Source organism: Ammodytes marinus (genome assembly GCF_949987685.1).
Source record: "Ammodytes marinus genome assembly, chromosome: 1".
In the NCBI taxonomy this organism is placed as follows: Eukaryota; Metazoa; Chordata; class Actinopteri; order Uranoscopiformes; family Ammodytidae; genus Ammodytes; species Ammodytes marinus.
The window spans coordinates 29,387,644-29,407,480 of NC_137230.1; the positions used below are offsets into that span (position 1 = coordinate 29,387,644).

The window sequence follows — 19,837 nt, forward strand, 5'->3', positions numbered from 1 at the left end:
ACCCTGATTCACTTTTAACTAGGGTGAAACTTCATTTTGTAAGATTATTGCTGTTGATATTTTAGTGTGTCTTTCATTATAATCGCCACCAAAACTCAGATTATTATATAACTCTAAGTGCAATGAAAAAATAATATGACAAGGAAAAGATGTATTAGTGTTTCTTCAAATTTTATTTCAAATCATTTTCATTTCTTAATATCACACAATGGCTCATAATCAGCAGGTACTCCTGGCCCGGCCCGAGCTCTCTTTGAAGACGAGGAACAACTCCCCAAAATCCTGAGGCCAGCTGGAAAATGGGAAGAAACCTCGGGAAAGGCAATTCAAAGAGAAGTCCGCCCTCCACGGACGGCAAGGACTGATACGGGAGCTGCAGGTGGTAAAGTAAAGGCCAGTGTTAAAGATGTCTAATATCATCAATCCAATTCAGTTAAGCCCAATTAATTATATTCAGCCCTCAGGTCATTGCACCACCTGCTCCTGTCAAAGAGAGAAGAAACACTAGAAATTGGATGATATTTGTATGACAGGAGTTTAGGGACTGCTAGAGAGCTACAGATGCAAAAAATGGCCAATGTTAAAGAAGTCTGTTTGTTAAGTCCATTAGTTCGATTACCCTCCTCCACGGAAGGCTAGGACTGCTAGAGAGAGTTACAGGTGAATGAAAAGCAAATGTTAAAGAAATCCAAAATATTCAATAACCCTCCTCCACGGAGGGCCAGGACTCAAATACCTGGGGGAAAAAAATCATTAACAATAAACCCTCCTCTCAAACAGATCTTCAAATATTTTTTTCAAACACACTTCCATGCAGATTACATTTTCATAAAAGCAAGCTGGCGGCTCTCTCTCCTTGGGACAATTGAGAAGTTTCGATGTTAGTACAAATTCCCACTACGGTGTGTGTGTGTGTGTGGGGTGGGGGGGGGGGGGGGGGACACTCATAGGTAGCAAACGTGTATGCTATATATATCCGCTCCATAAAAAAAGGCAAACCAGAAGTACAATGATCGGACTCACCAACCGACTTCCCCCTAGCCAGGAAAAATGGCTAGAAGAACCAATTTGTGTCCTCTGCTGTTGCCACGTCAAACAGACATAATAAAATACCCCCCTTCTCATAGTCCATGAGCACTGCTGCTATAGAATTCAGTGTTTTCCTCACTGTTTGTTTTTATGTGCCAGAATGCAAAAGGCACATTTCCATTTCATGCGATGTAATTGACAATAGAGTTTTGTTTCTTATCTTATCTTATACTATACTAGAACTGCAAAAGAAGCTGCAGGTAAACAAATAAAAAAAGCCAATGTTAAACAAGTCCAAGTTAGATTACCCTCCTCCACGGAGGGCTAGGACTGCACCATGGAGCTGCACCTGAATAAAACCAATGTTAAAGAAATTGGAAATGTTAAGACCAATTGGATTAGTCCATACACCATCTCCCCTTCCTATTAAAAAGAGAAAAAACATTAGGAATTAGAAGACACTTGTGTGATAGGCCTTTGTTTTGAAGCTGGTGTTGATGTTGGCCTATCTGATCCACGGGTGACACTGCAGCAGCGCTAGGGACGGACGCTTCTCTGGCACTTTGGTCAGACACATGTTTAAGAAGTCAAGACAATCTGTGAAGAACAAAGGAGAAGACAAATGAATCATTGAGAATGCAGAGTATAATAGATTTGTGTTTGTTGTGACGATTGTGTTTTTCATTTCGCTTACCTTCCGACAGCTCACTGCTCACTTTCAGCTTCTTGCTGAGGAACTTGTTGGTCTCAAATGGTTGTATTTTGTGGAGCGCTTCGTACAGTACCACGCCGAGCTGCCACACTGTAGTGGGGCCGGCCCTGTAGAGACAGCGGCTGTACCACTCTGGAGGGATGTGAGCAGAGGTGCCTAGAGACCAGACGATTAGGGAGGTGAGGTTGAGGAGAAGCTTTGTGTCAATGTGAAAGTCACACAAAATTGATTTAAATTCATTTAGAATAGCAGGAGCTGGACATCTCACCGTAGAATATGCGGTAACCAGTACTTTTCTTGCTGAAGCAGCTCAGTCCAAAGTCAATAAGACGAACACGCGGGATTTCAGAGCCGGTCTCGATCAGGATATTTTCTATCTTGATGTCGCGATGAAAGATGGTTTTATCCTCCAGGTCTTTTACAGCATCAACAAGCTGTTTGAGTAGGATCTGAGAGAGAGAGAGAGAGAGAGAGGGAGAGAGAGACAGAAAGAGAGAGATGAGGGATCGTCTTTTCCATGGATGTGGCTTTGGCTTAACCACGATACAATGATTGCCTGCAGCAACCAGGCCTCTATTTTGGGTATTCCCAGATCTGAGCCAAGCACTTTTCCACTACCCATAATTCCTGTCACCTAAATATTTAAAAACCAATAAGTCTTTCGTTCTATGTTCTGCCTTGTTTTTCCAGTTTATTTTGGAAACCCAGAATGTTTTGACATACAGTACTTCGTGAGAACAACGGCTTTATGTGCAAGTTACTGGTGGTGAGTACGTTTCTGCAGTGAAAAAATTATCCAAACACTCAAAACGACACTTTTCTCAAAGATCCCCCAGCAGTGTACCTTGGCCTCAGACTCCGGTATGGAGCCTCCGTTGTTGGAGATGTAGTTGAAGAGGTCTGTGGCGGGGATGGGCCTCTCCAGCACTAGGATCAGCTCAGTGTCCAGATCGTACCAGTCCAACAGGGCGATGTGTGGCGACGTCCCCAACGGTCCAGTTGTTTCAGAAGCCAGTCGCAACATTACCGCCACCTCGACAGAGACCTCGTTGCCATACTCGTCCTGAAACATCACACCAGAGAGAAAGGAGTAAGGGAGAGAAGCTCCACAGATTGATAGATAATAATACATCATCCATCATGCATTCAGTGAGGGAGTGCATTTTAACAGCAGTTGTTGGCGTCGCTCACTCACCGTTTCCGTGCAGAACACTTTGTCCTTGTTAATGCGCTTGATGGCAACCTACGGGACACAATCAGGACTTTGGTTAGGACTTTTAAACATTGTCTGTGTGTGTGTGTGTGTGTGTGTGTGTGTGTGTGTGTGTTTTGGTCTGTGTGTAATACTTACTTGTAAATGATCAGATTTACGATAGCCTTCGAAGACAGATCCGCAGCCTCCTTGTCCAAGCTCTTTCAGCTGTTTGTATTTAAAGCTAAAACGCACTAAAAAGAGGAAAACAATAGTTTTTTGTCACAGTTGTAAGAAACATCAACTACATTACATACATTACCCACTATCTGATAGCAATGTGTATCTCAAATCTAATACATGTTTACTCATTTTACACTTCGACTTAACATCATAGAGCCTAAACTTCCATTAATCAAAGCCTACTAACATTTTTGGTTGGGTTTTGGCTCCTTTGTGGGCTCCCTCTCTGGGGTATTCTTCCTCTTCCTGCTCGGCCCTTCTCCATCAGTGGCGTGTTTCCTCTTAATGGCCCTCTTGCCCCCTTCGCCCTCTGAATGTGAGAAAAGACGAGAGGATCATTTTATAAGGTGTATATCAAGGATTTGTTATATTTGTCCAGTTTTAATTGTAAAATGAGATGCAATGGAGGTGAATGAGATTTTAACACAAGGCGTTTACCTCCATTTATGAAAGCCTACTAACCTTTTTGGTTTACTTTTGGCTCCTCTTTGGTCTCTGTCTGGTCTGGGCTATTCTTCCTCTTTCTGCGGGGCCCTTTACCATCAGTGGGGGCCTTCCTCTTAACTGCCTTCTTGCTCACATGGCCCTCTGAGGGATATTAAGTCATAACTTCAATGATTCATACAACAAAAACACACAATGCGTGATATCAAATCTTCCTCAGCTGGCTCGTTTTAAAATGCCATTAGGTTTTCTTTGTTGTGACCTGTCCATTTTCTTTTAAATATTGAAACACATAATAAACAGACAGACATACAGTTTAGCCCAACTGCTGTCATATCTGACCATGTAACATATCTGGCCATTTATCATAGTTGCAGGTTCCCTCAATAATGTTGCTGTTGTTCATGTTCTACTAACCTTTTTGGTTTGGTTTAGGCTCCTCCCAGTCCGGATCTGAATTCTTCTTCTTTCTGCTGGGCCCTGCTCCATCAGTGGGGGCCTTCCTCTTAACGGCCTTCTTGCTCACATCGCCCTCTGAGGGGGGGGGAAAACACTGTTGTTGGTACTGTGAGCATTGAAAAGGGAATGCACTCCATAGCATGGAGGTGATCAAGCACCATTTGCATTAAATCATATCTGAGATTGTTTATACAACATAAGCACACAATGCGTGACTCATCCTCAGCTGACTTGAATACATTGCCCTCAGGTTTTTTGTTGTTGTGACCTGTCCATATTGTTTTAAATATTGAAACACTTATTGTACAGACAAACATACAGTTTAGCCCAACTGCTGTCATATCTGACCATATCAAGGCCATTTATCATAGTTGCAGGTTCCCTCAATAATGTTGCCGTTGTACACATACTACTAACCTTTTTGGTTTGGTTTAGGCTCCTCACAGTCCGGATCTGAATTCTTCTTCTTTCTGCTGGGCCCTGCTCCATCAGTGGGGGTCTTCCTCTTAACAGCCTTCTTGCTCACATCGCTCTCTGAGGGGGGGAAACACACTGTTGTTGGTACTGTGAGCATTGAAAAGGGAATGCACTCCATAGCATGGAGGTGATCAAGCACCATTTGCATTAAATCATATCTTAAATGAACAACTCAAACGACACAGGCGCACAATGTGTGATATCAACTCATCCTCAGCTGACTTGAATAAAATGCCCTCAGGTTCTATTTTTTGTGACCTGTCCATATTATTTTAAGTATTGAAACACATACAGTATTGTACAGACAAGGAAAGCATATACTGTAGTTTGGCCTAACTGCTGTCATAGCTGACCATATCAAGGCCATTTATCATAGTTTCAGGTTCCCTCAATAATATTGCTGTTGTACACATATTACCGGTACTAACCTTTTTGGTTTGGTTTAGGCTCCTCCCAGTTTGTGTCTGAATCCTTCCTCGTTCTACTGTTTTCTTCTCCATCAGTGGGGGTCTTCCTCTCATCGGCCTGCTGGCTCACATCGCCCTCTGAGTGGGGGAAAGACACTGTTGTTAAGCATTGAAAATATAATCCACTCCATAATGTGGAGGTGATCAAATCCACCATTTGCATTAAATCATATCTTAGATGATTCATACAACACAAGCACACAATGCATGATATCAACTCATCCTCAGCTGACTTGTTTTTTGTTGTTGTTGTGACCTGTCCATATTGTTTTAAATATTGAAACACATATTAAAGAGACAAACATAGTTTAGCCCAACTGCTGTTGTTCATGTACTACTAACCTTTTTGGTTTGGTGTAGGCTCCTGTGTGGTTTCTTTCTGGTCTGGGTCTGAATTCTTCTTCTTTCGGCTGGGCCCTTCTCCATCAGTGGGGGTCTTCCTCTTAACAGCCTTAACATCGCCCTCTGAGGGGGGGGGGGGGGGGGGGGCAGACACTGTTGTTAAGCATTGAAAATATAATCCACTCCATAATGTGGAGGTGATCAAATCCACCGTTTGTATTAAATCATATCTTAAATGATTCATACAACACAGAATCACACAATGCGTGATATTGACTCTTCATCAGCTGACTTGAATAAAATGCCCTCAGGTTTTTTGTTGTTTTTGTGACCTGTCCATATTGTTTTATATATTGAAACAGATATTAAACAGAAAAACATAGTTTAGCCAGACTGCTGTTGTTCATGTTCTGCTAACCTTTTTGGTTTGGTTTAGGCTCCTTACAGTCTGGGTCTGAATTTTTCCTCTTTCTGCTGGGCTCTTCTCCATCAGTGGGGGTCTTCCTCTTAACGGCCTTCTTGCTCACGTCGCCCTCTGAAGGTGAGAAAAGACGAGAGGATAACTTGATAAGGTATTTATCCATGACTTCAACCAAAGAAATAGTCCCTAAGAATATCAAGGGCATTGTTTTGGGGGGATAAGATGTTGCTTTTCATTCTTCTAAATATATTTTGTTGACAATGTGAGCATTGAAAAGGAAATCCACTGGTGAAAACCAAAATCTCAGACACTTTTCTCAAAACAAAACTCATATCTGCCTAAAAGCATACCACTAGAGGGCATTGACAGACTGCTTTTCTGTGTAACTTGGGGTGCACTAAAGACTATTAAGATCACTATAGGCTACTATAACACATAGTGTTCTGTAAACTCATGATGATTAACATTCCCAACAGTAACTTGACATGATGAGCGTACGTATGCCAGTGTCCGTTGAGCAGGAAGCAGAATCCAGGTCCTCCTGGCTAATATCGAATGCTTTCATATTATTCGGGCTTGCTGTTCCCTCTCCAATTCCTTTATATCTTCCATTCAACACTCTGAGCCTCAGATCCTCCTCAGAGGAGTCCGTTTTTGGGATATGTGGTTTTATCGGGGTCTTCTGGACAGGCCTCTTCCTTGCAGCTTTCTTGGTCCTGCCTTCCTTTGCAGGCACAGCAACTTGTGGTGTTGTTGTGCTGCAATCTGCCTCTGTAAATGAGAGAGAAAAAAAACACAGTACATCAATTTGTTGTCAATTGTAGTCACTAACTGTGTGAAACTTTTATCTCAAAGTACTAACTCTAAATGAATGCCCACTCTACCTGATAAGTCATTAACATTGACCTAATAAAGTGTTTGCTTGGATTTCCCATTTACCTTGAGCTCTCCTACGCGTTGGGTAGCGTTTAGTCTTCATTTTCTTTGGTCTGTCTTTGTCCATGACAATGTTAACAAGTTTTAACGCAGTTACTTCAGAGTAATGAATGTGTGTAGATCCAGATAGCTTGTGTATCTGATTCTGCACTGAGAAGGTAACTCCCAATGTGTTCCAATGGTAAGATCAAAAGAACACGGCGTGTGACACAGGTTCCATCAGGAATTCTAGTCAGCCACATCACACTTGAGTGTTCCGGAATATGCAAATGAGCATTTTAAAAGTAAATAAACTGTGCAGGCTATGTGAGATGTCTGAATATGTGGGAAGTCCACCATTTGCATTAAATCACATCTTAAATTATTTATACAACACAAGTGCACAATGTATGATACTAACTTTTCCTCAGTCACCAGGCTGACTTTCTATTAAAATTCCCTCAGGTTGTTTCTGTGACTTGTCCATATTGTTCTACATAAGCTATTATAACACATACTAAACAGACAGAAATATTATAAATATTGTTTTTATTTTCACAGGTTTTTAATACATACAAATATTTGCTGACTCTCACGGCTATATATTATAGCTTCAGGTTCCCTCAATAATGTTGCTGTTGTTGTTGTTGTTGTTGTTGTTGTTGTTGTTGGTGGTAGCATATCAATGCAACCAACTGGGATGATGAAGCACTTATATGAATTATTTATGATAGCATTTGTTTGACAGGTAATCTCATTTTTAACTGATCTGATACCCAGGCACCTCATTTTGGGTGGTGACCTTATTTGTGGAACAGACCCAGTGTTACCAAGTCTTGTTGAAATCGGGATCCCCTTCTTAATTAGCAAAACAATCTCATCCTCTACAAACCAAATATATGGACCCATGGTGTTTTCTATTCACTATAAGGAAGACACTTTTATTTGAATTCTCAGGTCCATAAAATATTCAAGAATGTATTACTATTTTTATTAGAACTATTACAGAATACTCAACTATAATAACATCCAATTGCTATACCCTTTGTTCATAGCCTAGGCTATACTCTTACAAATCAAGCCACTTCTGGAGATTGTAGCTATTGCACAATGTTAATGATTAGGAAATATTTTTTACTTTGGATATGCAAAGGTTCTGATTACTTCTCACACTGCAAGATGCATTTAGGCTTATCAGCCTACATGTAAGGACAGGGGTAAAGAAACATCCTTGGTTGGTTTAAGCTGGTTAATGTAGCAGTGGCAACTTTGTGAGATTTTTTTCTTCTTCACATAAACTTAATTTTTTTTTTGTTTTTACACTGGGCTGTCATTTTTGGCAAAACGAAATTATGAACAGTAAAGAGTGAATAGTGTATCCTCTGTTGTTTTTCCATAGGCCTAGCCTAAATCGAGCTATAAAAGCTAAACTTTTCTTTGACATGTGATTTTCTATTGGATGTGTCAGTGCTATGTGGGTAGATTTTGAAAAAAAAAATTGTTTGTAAATTTATTGTAGCCTGTTGTTCACCTGCTGCTGAGGCAACTGAAGTATGCAGAATCAACACTGTCCGATTCGCAGTGCTCAGACCAGTGACACATGAAACTTTGGCGACATCTTGTGTATTCATCTAGAAGCGTCGTTTCTAACTCCACGCCCTCCCATATATCCTTGCCCCCTCCCAGTTTACGTGCCCAAACGTCACCAGGAAGTCCGTTGAAACCAAGGCGACAACATGGCAGCATACACAGACACACGTGAGTGTAGTAAATATAACATTTGGGATTTTTTTTGCTAGCGGTCATTTCTATTGCATACACAGTTAAAAAGTTAAGTTGTGCTGCGTTAAACACTGCGTCGACAGCCTTGTTCCGAGCTGTAAAACGGTTGTAGAGCTAATGCTACTTCATATGAGCAAAGTACTAAGCTAGCTTTATTCAATACTGCTAAAGTAAAGCCCAACTTTCCCCCCGTGACTTTTAGGCGTCTGTAATGAGGTTTAATGTCTTTCCAGACGGTGAACTAGTTTCCGAGGAGATGCCTGAGCTCTCTGACGGTGATGACGACATTGATGGAGATGATGAGCAGTGGCAGTGTTTGGATGATGAGGTGGAGGAGAGTCAGCAAGTTACCTGTCTGTTCTGTGACAGGTGAGACGACTTTTCTCGTCGCCAGAGGAAAAAGCCTGCAGACTTTTACCACAGCCATAGCTTTTAAGATACACTGGGATTTGGAATTGCAGTGATAAGCAATAGGCTACTGAACAAATACTTATTAAAGTTATCAATCCCTGTAATTTGTGTGTCAACTAGTACCTAAATTAAGCTACTTATCTCACATACACGACGGCTACCAATTAGTTATGTCGTTACTCAATGGTGAAAGTGCCTTGAAAAACTAGTAAAGGCTAAGTTTATCCACACTGCAAAAAAACAACAACATAAAAACAAAATTTCCCTTGTATCACTTATGTGGGTATCTAGTTATGCAGATGCTTTTGGTTTGATTGGGGATTTAAAAAGAAAATATATCTTCATGGCTACTGTCATCTTAGACTTGCTACCACTTTAGCTTTAAGTAAGGGGGACTTTTCAGCATTAATGTTCATCTTATTCAGGACAACCCACACGTTAAAAAATAAATAAGATTCATTTAGATGAAAACTCACATTCTTATGTCATTGTATTTTCCTGTACGAAAATGTGTTTGGATGAGCCAGTCATAGCCATATTTAATTTTTTATGTTCAATCTGCAAAGCATGAAAGCCGCAACCAAGGCAAACTTCATTACCGTTTCCTTCCTACTGGATCTTATAAATGGATACATTTTTGACTCTTTAATGAAATGGTCCTACCTGTGTGTACTACTTTGTGTTTTAGGTTGCTGAGCTCTGTGCCTGCCACACTACAGCACTGCACAGCTGAGCACCAGGTCAACCTTGTAGAGGTGATAAGAAAACACAGTAAGTGGACACACTGCTGCTCTCTGCACCACTGGAGGATTATTCATTCAGTTTTGTTGAATAGGCTCACCCATCTTTTTCTTTCTTAGATTTAGACGACTACGGTTACTTAAAGATGATCAACTTCATACGGTCAACGGTAAGTCCGGTCTGTAATGACATCTGCTTTAATGCGAGTGAAGAGTTAATATTCACACCCGTTACATACACTATGAAGTCTTAAAGGGATAGTTCCGTATTTTTGAAGTGGGCTTGTATTAGGTACTTATAGGCATAGTCAGTGTGTTACATCATGGAGATGGTGATCAGCAGAGTCATTTTAAGGAATTTAGGGGACATGACGATGTATTTTGCTGTGAATGTATTGTAGAATTTATCAGGTTTTTGCAAGTTTTTCTCCATAACCGGCAACCGAGTACAAAAAAATAAAATAAAAACAGTACAATAGAGTAGATGCATTTTCATTCAACAAATCTGTGTTTTTAGAAATGTGATGCATCCTGTCTGTCGGGGCTGCCAGACGCTCCCTTACCCTGGGAGAGTGAAGACTTCCTGCGGCCAGTGCTACAGGACGACCCCCTGCTTCAGACAGGTGCAGTCAGCAACTCCTTAAGCTTTATATTAGCTTTGAGTAACAATTTTGATGGACATGCGTCTCGTCAGGCAATGATGTTTTTATCAGAAGTTTTTTATATTTTCAAAACAACCCCAGGAACTGAACTGAAACATGGTAGATTGGCTATTGTGTCTTTCTGGTGCAGCCGTTTTCTCTAAATAGCAGTCAATGATTTGCCAGAATCCCTTTGAAAAGCCCCCAGAAAAGGAGCAATATTTTCCATGTAAGCACAGAGACCAATTATGGAGTGGAGTGACAGATTTTCAGGTTGGGGAAAAAGAGTGATGTACCTTTTGCAGCTTCCAGCCTTTCTTTTGAATGATTTATCTTGACAGTGGAAATTGGTCTGTATGCCTCCTCTTTGTACCTGTATGTCTGAAAATCCAATATTTGGGCGGATTAATGTTCAGATATGACCTGAATAAATGTCTTATTTCACATTTTCCTTCACCTCACAGTCCTTTCAATGAAAACTTTTTAGGCAGCGGCCATTTACAATGTATCTGAAAACATGCACTGCTTAAAAAAAACTAGACAGAAATAAACCCCACCCAAAAAAACACATACATTAAAACAAATAATCGTGAGATCAGAGGCAGGACACAAATAATATGTATTTTTTTCTGTCACCGTGTTCAGTTTACATGTTTTACATCGGTTTACTTCCCCCTCTGTGTGTTTGTACCAGACCCAGAGGAACTCTGTGAGGGGTCCAGCCTGCCCCATGATGCACTGCTGCAGAGGGCACAGGCCGCTGAGGAGCGAGCACGTAGCTCAGAGGAGGCACTGGCCAGAGCAATGGACGACCTGCACAAACTCAAGTCAGTGACATTTCTGCATTTCCACTTTTTTTTTTTAAACGGGGTAAGGTTATCCTATTAGTTTATTTTGTGTCATTTCCTGGTAGATATGAGCTAGAAGTGTCCACAGTGTATTGCTTTACCTGCTGCACTTCACCCCTAGGGCCAGCAGGGGGACACAGTGAGCTCGGGAAAATCAACTCGAGTGCCTTGTTGAGGAAGTTTGGAGGAAGGGGAATGATTTATAAAAAAAAAAAAAAAAAAAAAAAGGAAAGGAAAGGAAAGGAAAATTCCACTGCAGCATAGAGGTTAAAGTTAGGAGGGGAGGTAGGAAGGGGGCCATAAGGGAAAATTACAGAGAGAGTGAGGTGGTTGGGAGGAGGGGGGCCGGAGGAGAGAGTTAGGAAGATGAATCTCCTCCATTTACTGCTTTGTCCTGCATGAAGGTTGTGTGTGCTTTCTGCTTTCTGCTCGCTGCTTTCGTCCCATGTCCTAATATTAGAAGTTAAACGCAGATGTGTCTCTGCTGTTCTTATCAGGCTGCTGGCTCAGGGTCTGGTGCTGAACGCAGAAACCAGTAAATCTGGCAACCTGGGCACTGTGTCAGAGCTGCGAGAGGACGAGGACGAGGCCTACTTCAGCTCATACGGCCATTATGGCATCCACGAGGAGATGCTGAAGGTCTGAACACACACACACACACACACACACACACACACACACACACACACACACACACACACACACTCTCGCACACACACTCGCACACGCACACACCGAGTCCAGGCCTGCGGGTCTCATTACAGTTTTTGTGAGTCTCTCTCCCCACGGAAGTATCTGCACCGGCAAAAAGTGGGTTCATCAGCATACGTCTTGGCTGGAAGATTTCGATGTAGCGCGTAAATGAAAATGATCATCTTTATGCACACATTCACACTGAGGACAAGGCATTTTCTCAAAAGTGACACATCAGCGATAAGTGCTGAGCTCTCATGTGTGACCACAGCATGCAGTGCGGATGCTGCAAACGTGGAAATTCATTTTTGCGCTGCTCAAGGGCTGAAACCTGAAAGTGTCAGCAAGCTGAGCGAGGTGTGTGTGTGTGTGTGTGTGTGTGTATACTGTATATGTGTAAGGGGGGGTCAACTCCATCGCCTCCCTTCCTGTTCTACTTACCGCAGTGCTTAGACCTATTCCTTTTGGCTGTCCTGATTGGTGCTAAGCGCTGTTAAGTTTTGCGTGGTGTGTGTGCGTCAGGCTGTAAACTCACTCAGGAGGGGCCCAGAGAACACATGGTGGGGGGGGGGCTTTGCGGTAGAAAGTAGTGAACTCTTTGGAGATGTGCATCACCTATGACGCACACGATGTATATGCGTGTAACAGCTTTGACGAAAGAGGGTGTCATATCTCACGTTTTGATTAGCTAACTTTTGATTTATCACTGACAATATTGGCCTCATTAATAATAAAAAAAGAAAAAAGTATAATGGCCCATGAATATGACACGAAGGAGGTGAGAATATTTCAATGAAAGCCTGTCTCCCTTTGCTTCATGGAGTTAACCTACCTAGTTTTAGTGCAGAGTGTTAGTGCTCCAACAGTTAATTACAAGAGCATTTTTTTTTCCAAATGCAAGAGCTAGTTTTTATTGACTTTATTTTTAATAACATTGTCTTAATGATCTTTTTTCTCAAGTTTATCTTAAACACTATGCACACACGATAATGTGTACAATAAAAGAGTTATTGTTTGCAGAAGCCTTTCATTTCAAACATAGTTCTAATTTTAAGTCCTTGTTTTTTTAAAACAATGCTTTCAAAAAGTAAGGTCGAAGTTCAAAAATGAAATACTGTTTGGCAAGGGCACAGGGAGCAGTTAACAATTAGAAAAACTATTGGAGCGACCAAAACTCTTTCAATGTACATGTGAACATGTACTGTAAGTATTGTGTAAAGATGATTTGAATTTTTTTTTCAGATTAAAGTGTAACAATTGAGATGTTCCTCGTCTGTTGTTTAAATCAAAACTCAACACTGTCATTTTCAGCAGGAATGGTGGTCATAAAAATAGCAATTCAATCTTTTCTCCCTAGATAAATATACTGTACAACTATATGCTGTCTGACATTTTTATACAATCTGAGATGAATTGGTGCCGAAAGACGCATTGATTACATTAGCAATATTTTGTTATGATGCTCCATATCATCATTGACAAAATTGTGTTTTCCTGGTCTTTGTGCCTGTGTCATAGTTTAATGACACAATGTCAGAATTTTTGAAAGTGTAGCTCAAGAGTGCATTGAAAAGCAAATCCATTCTTTGTATAAACTAAGTATGGGAACGTGGTCAATTCCACTGTGTCTTACACTAACACATGTTACTATAATTTCAAAACATTCTGTAGCTTTACCTCCAGAGGGGGGCTGCCTGGGTTTGTGGGCAGATTTGATTGGCAGGTTAATTAGCAAGTCCTGACCTCATCTCCACTAGAAAAATATCAGGTCTCCTCGCAGTGTATTTGTCCCATAAATTTGCTCTCAAATTTCCCAAAATCCCACACAGCACATTTTGATCTGCTGCAATATTCATCTGTATAGAAAAAGCTTTACATGCCATGATCCAGGTTTTTTCCATTACAACAAGGGCGAAAAAGCCGGTGTTGAATTCTAATTAAAATCACAACATAAGCATCCTAATAGTACTAGCCGTAGAACAGAAATGATTTGCAGACCCCCTAGAAACCCTGCATTGTGTTGAAATGTGCACCATACACATTAACATGTTTTTTTCCCACTCTTATAAATATTTTACTAAAGAAAAGTTGGTGGTGTTGTTCATTTTTGAATATTCTCTCTACAGGATAAAGTGCGCACAGAGAGTTACCGCAACTTCATGTACCAGAACCCTGAAGTGTTCAAAGACAAGGTGACACATCTCATCAAATGCAAACAAATATGAATGTGTGTGTGTGTGTGTGTGTGTGTGTGTGTGTGTGTGTGTGTGTGTGTGTGTGTGTGTGTGTGTGTGTGTGTGTGTGTGTGTGTGTGTGTGTGTGTGTGTGTGTGTGTGTGTGTGTGTGTGTGTGTGTGTGTGTGTGTGTGTGTGTGTGTGTGTGTGTGTGTGTGTGTGTGTGTGTGTGTGTGACATGTGCAGGCTACTGGTTTAACAGACATAGGCTGCATGATTTTTTTTTCAGGAACTACATAAATAAGATGATGTTGATTTAAAACAGACTGTGACTTTATGAGCACATCCAATGTCCACTGCAGAGTGCTGATAACAAACACATGCAATCCACCTCTCCCCAAAAAAAGATCTCATCCCCCCCCCCCCACCCTTCTCTTTCCTAGTGCCTGTAGTTGCAGGAGGCAGTGGCTTGTATCATGACCATCCATTATATGGGTGGCTGCTGGTTAGTGCTGGGATGAGGCTATAGAGGACGGAGACAGGCTGTGTTGATGGGAACGTACATTATCCCTGTCACAGCCGAACATTGGGCAGAGGGGGAAATGTCACCTTCTACAGGAAGTGGTAGATGGAGAACGAAACAGGATATTCTTGTTTCAGTACTGTTGAAGTTGAGGTAGTGGGGTGGAGTGGGGCACAGAAAGACTGAGAAAGGAGCAAAGGGAGCTGTGTGTTGTGTTTAATCAGCAGGAGACCTTCTGTGAACACATAAAGCAGTAGGGATGCATACAGGGAAGTTAAATAGAGACACAGCATACGTATAGATTTGCATGTCTAGTCATTACAGCTGTGCATCAGCCATTTAATCCCAGTGGGGGGGGGGGGGGGTAACATGAACAAATGAACTGTTACCTATTGGGAACCCGTAAATAGTGTGGAAGTCAGTCAACAGCAACAATGGTGGGAGTGATACAGTTACATGGGGAGCCTGAGGATTTTTAGAAGCAGGTTGATCTGTAACAAGCTCAACATGCCCAGCAGACAGACGTGGAAACATCAAACAGCGAGAGGTTCCTCGGTAGTTAAAGTTCATACAATCCTTCCCAATAAAAATTATTATATTTTATTATTATTTATTCTTCATTCTTGATTTGATTTTCCAGCAAAGTAATGTGACTGTAATGCCATTTTGATAATTTCTTACCCCTTAAGCCTGGTTCAGACCAAAGATGCGCCTTGCAACTGCTTGCGCCGAGACGGTTTTAGAACGTTGCGGGGGAGAAATCGCAGCAGTGTGAACTGCTCGATGCAGCGCATTGCAAGGAGTCGCAGAAGATTCAACATGTCAAAGGTCCAGTTTTAGAACATACAGGCCAGCTCGTTGCGAGCGGTTGCAACTTCTACTACTCCAAAAAACTGTGAAATCCCATCTCTGACAGCAGCTAACCAGATCCATTAGTGATGCTGGGAGAGGTCATTACAGCCTTAGTGTTGAATTTTTCTTTAGGCAATCTGCTTTCATTGCTTTTCAGTTACAGAGCTCAAATTATGTCAGTGCTGAATAGAAGATGAAGGCCTTCAAGGATCTTTTTTTTTAACATACATGTTTCCTTCTGCAGACTGTGTGCATCCAGTACACCCTACACATGATTGCCCAGTCACAGACAAACCATCCACCCCGTAGGCAGAGGAACATTTAACAAGACATCAAATCCATATATAGTTTTATGGCATTTTTTGTTTTGTTTTTAAGCTGAAATTGGACATTCAATACTTGTGAGCCCTGGGATCATTTCTGAACGTTAAACTGTGCATCTATCTATCTCCTCAACCCACCACCTTCCCTTCTTGTCCTGCAGGTGGTGCTTGATGTGGGATGTGGGACCGGCATACTGTCCATGTTTGCTGCCAGGTCAGGGGCCAAGAGAGTCATAGCCGTCGACCAATCAGAAATCATCTATCAGGCCATGGACATAGTCAGGTGAGAAAACAGATAACTGTCAGTCACTCCATCCAAATGCACTATCTAACAGTAATTAATGACATTCTGTTCATGATCCTTAAAGCAATTTTTTTTTCAGACTGCACTTAACATGCTAATGGAATAGCTCTGTTGATGGTGATGTGACCCCTACCTTTAACATACCGATCCTTAGAGAGTTGAGACTGGTAGTTGGGTCTTCTTTTCCTTAGCGTGCAGCAGAGGATTGTGGGAGTAGAGGTCTGTGTGACCTCCAACAACCTTTTATTTGTTGCAGCTGGTTGACTCCAATAGAGCTGCTGTCAGTTGCGTGGCCATAATGCACATAATTTAAACCTGCGCTCTGACGCGTTCACTTTTTGCCTCTTCTCCCCTGCAGTAGTTTCAGTCTCAGGCCTGCAGGCACGCACACGCACACAAGGACATGTGAATGACCCCCTGTTGGTACCTTTTAATAAAGTCCTCAGTCCAATTTCAGGTGCTACGTGTTTCCAGTTTTCCAGCTGCTGGTTCTCCACAGTCATTTTAACTCCACTGGAGCCTATGTCCTGTGGTTTACGTACCTACAACCTCTTCCTCCATCACATCCCCTGCCACTAAAATGCATTTTTGACTTAGGGGCCATTATGACTGCTATTATTACCGTTATGTAAGAGATGTGTTGTATGAGCAAAACAACGGGGTTTGCTGAAGGAAAAGGATGTTTTAATTTTACAGCCCAGTGACTCGCTGCTGGAGTGTGTGTTGGCATGCAGGCTGCGTCGCAGGTTTGCCAGCAGTGAAGATTCAGCTGAAGAAAGATGCGTTACTCCCCCATTCCTCCTCCAACCTTACACTTCCACACATACATAAGGATTCATACAGAAACACACATAGACCTCGCCCTTGGTTCCCTTTAAATCTACTTTTTGCTTTGGTTGTGACTCTCAAGCTCGCGTGCGTGTGTGTGTGTGTGTGTGTGTGTGTGTGTGTGTGTGTGTGTGTGTGTGTGTGTGTGTGTGTGTGTGTGTGTGTGTGTGTGTGTGTGTGTGTGTGTGTGTGTGTGTGTGTGTGTGTGTGTGTGTGTGTGTGTGTGTGTGTGTGTGTGTGTGTGTGTGTGTGTGTGTGTGTGTGTGTGTGTGTGTGTGTGCACACAGCTGGCCTTTGTGTGTCCGTCACTTCCGCTTGATGTTAATATCAGGATTGTAATTAAAGTGGCTCCTGTTGGTTAGGCAGAAGCATCCATCTCCTGTCTCCTCTCCGTCGCCCAAGTTTTAATGAAAAGCTAGATGTGACTTCCCTCCTTCAGTCACTTCCTTAATGGATACTTTCAAAGTCGTTTTTTTCTTTGGAATTGATGGATTATCCAATCGAATGCTTTGAATTGTGACAACAAATTGGAAAAAGACGAGACAATATCTTACATAGATGAATGACATTTTAAACTTTTATAGTGAAATGAACTAAAGATGTTTATCAGCCAATATTCGACTTTGGTATAAAAAAAAGTTCAGCATCAGCATCTTACCAGCCACTAACACGTTATAAATGCCTGTATATGGCTTATTGAACTTTTTAACAATAATGGAAATTCTGTATCTTTACACCTCCTAAGAGTAACTTTTAAATGTTTATGAAACTGTCTCATTTCTCCTCTGATAAACATAAATGACCTGTAACGGCAAACGAGACCATCAGCGAAAACAAAGCTATTTTTATATAGTTTTATAGAGGGCCTGATTTTGGAGTGCCAATGCCGATGCCAATTAGCCTGGCTCCGCCCGCCTACCTACATCCGGCCAAATTTCATTTTACCTTCAGTAGTCAGTCTGGTGATGGGGCGTATTATTGGGATCCTGCTCGAACAGATTTCTGTGTGTCCAATCAGCGAGTGGCTGAGAACGATGACGTCGAAGTCGCGCTCCAGTTTCAGTTGAATGCTGCGTTCCTTTATACTCGGAAGAAGGAGATTTCCGACTTGGTAGTTCCGAGTTACGACCTGTCTGTGTTCCAGTGCATCTGCTCGCGAAAGTATGGATGCCGACAACCTTTCTCGTCCAAATAACTAAACGTTAGGCTCTAACAAGTTACCGTTGCCAGGTACCGGTAGATCCATAGACCACAATATAGTGAAGTCGGAAATTTCCGAGTTCCCTGTCCAACTGGAACGCACCGCCAGAAGCCGGCTCATGACACACGTGACAACCAAACGTTATGCAATTGGTTGGCTAATCCAGAGTGGCACTGGGCAGATCCAATAGTTTTAAACTTCAACAGACACCCGCCTCCAAGTGAGTGAACGTTTGCCAATTACAGCACTTCCAGACCTTCTGTACAAATGAAATGAAGTACGATGGTCTGGTTGGACCAGGCTAGATGCCGATTATTTTCAGAGAAAAATTACGATTACGATTAAATCGGCCGATTAAAAATATATATATATATATATATATATATATATATATATATATCCCCAAAATATATATTGAAATTATTTTTTTTTGGAACCCTTGAATATATTTGTATACCTTTTACTGTTGAAAATATGTACAGGAACTTTTTCTTTATTGCAATACACATTGTCTAAAAAAAATAAAGTGTAACAAATATGTCTAAATTCAGACATTATGCATTTTATCTTACTGCACCAACCCTCTGGAACTCCCTCCCCCCAAACATCAGCATCTCAGACTCAATAAACTCATTCTAAAGTCAACTCAAAACTCACCAAGCATAATGACACCTGACTCCACTTCAAACCTTTTTTTTTTTTTCTGTATTTTGTTTTCCTTTTCTACATGTATGATTCTCTATGATGTAAAGTGTCTTTGAATGACCTCCAAAAAAGCACCATATAAATTCTATCAATTATTATTATTATTAACTGTCAAGCGATGACCAATGCCTCTGCTATTGGTTGCAGGGGGAACTGTCAAGTGTAAATTAATCCAATGTATTACAACACACCTGCTGCTGCTGTAAATAGGCTATAGCATTAATGCTATTCAATTAGGCTACCTCCAGGGCAGCGATACATTTCACACATGATTGCTTTAAAAAAATAAAAATAAAATCGGCAAAAAAACGGCCGATGCCGATAATTCCGAAATATGCAAAAATCGGCCGATAAATCGGTCGGGCCCTAGTTTTATATGTGCCTTAGCGGGGTTGGATTTTTCCCTGGAACTGGCAGGTGCTTAGGCACCGGTGTCGTAAAAACACTACTGCTTTTGTCCAAAGGTGCTGCTAGAATCAACAGAAACTGAATTTTCCTCAAAGCTACTTTAAATGGATCACAATTATATACATTATAAGGGGAAAAATGTAATTGAATGACAGCAATTATTATCAAACACAGTTTCCTGTGATGAAATGTACAACCTCTTTCTTCCTTTTTGTCTCTCTCTCTCTCTCTCTCTTTATCTAGGAGACACACACACACATACACTTGCACATACACTCACACTCACACTCATACAAAAGCCGCACTGATACTGACTCTCTCCCTAGAGTCCTGACATTGTCCTCTAAATTACCCCAATAATGAGATTACAGTGTTTCCCTCTTGTGAAAGGTGGAGGAGGTGGGGGGTTGTGGGTGAGGGGGGAGGGAGTGTTGGATTCTGGGACGAGGTGATAGCAGCGCTAGCAGAGCGGCAGTGAGGGTAGAGACAGTTCAAGATAAGGATCGCTGCCACAGAAATGCACTCTGGGCCGCTGTGAGTAATTGTTCTGTCCTCTGTAACATTAGCTGTCATGATAATGGAATATTCACAGAGATTGATACCCAGACTGGCCAGTTTGAAAGGAAGGATCATTTAAACAGCAGCACTGATCTTACAGTCCCTTACCTGAGCCTGACATCACTGTATGTCCACTGTTACAGTA

General features: G+C 41.6%; 1 protein-coding gene across 1 annotated transcript in view; it reads left to right on the plus strand.

Annotated features, from left to right (window-relative positions):
- Positions 1 to 8,423: 8,423 nt before the first annotated feature.
- The window catches only part of prmt3 (protein arginine methyltransferase 3), a 50,298-nt gene continuing 38,884 nt past the window's right edge, over positions 8,424 to 19,837 (plus strand). Inside the window, exons 1-9 of the mRNA XM_080034476.1 lie at positions 8,424 to 8,459; positions 8,717 to 8,852; positions 9,583 to 9,665; positions 9,755 to 9,804; positions 10,152 to 10,257; positions 10,970 to 11,102; positions 11,621 to 11,762; positions 13,943 to 14,008; positions 15,850 to 15,971. Of these exons, the coding sequence (XP_079890602.1) occupies positions 8,438 to 8,459; positions 8,717 to 8,852; positions 9,583 to 9,665; positions 9,755 to 9,804; positions 10,152 to 10,257; positions 10,970 to 11,102; positions 11,621 to 11,762; positions 13,943 to 14,008; positions 15,850 to 15,971 (860 nt within the window). The 5' untranslated portion in view covers positions 8,424 to 8,437. The remainder of the gene's footprint in view (positions 8,460 to 8,716; positions 8,853 to 9,582; positions 9,666 to 9,754; positions 9,805 to 10,151; positions 10,258 to 10,969; positions 11,103 to 11,620; positions 11,763 to 13,942; positions 14,009 to 15,849; positions 15,972 to 19,837) is intronic.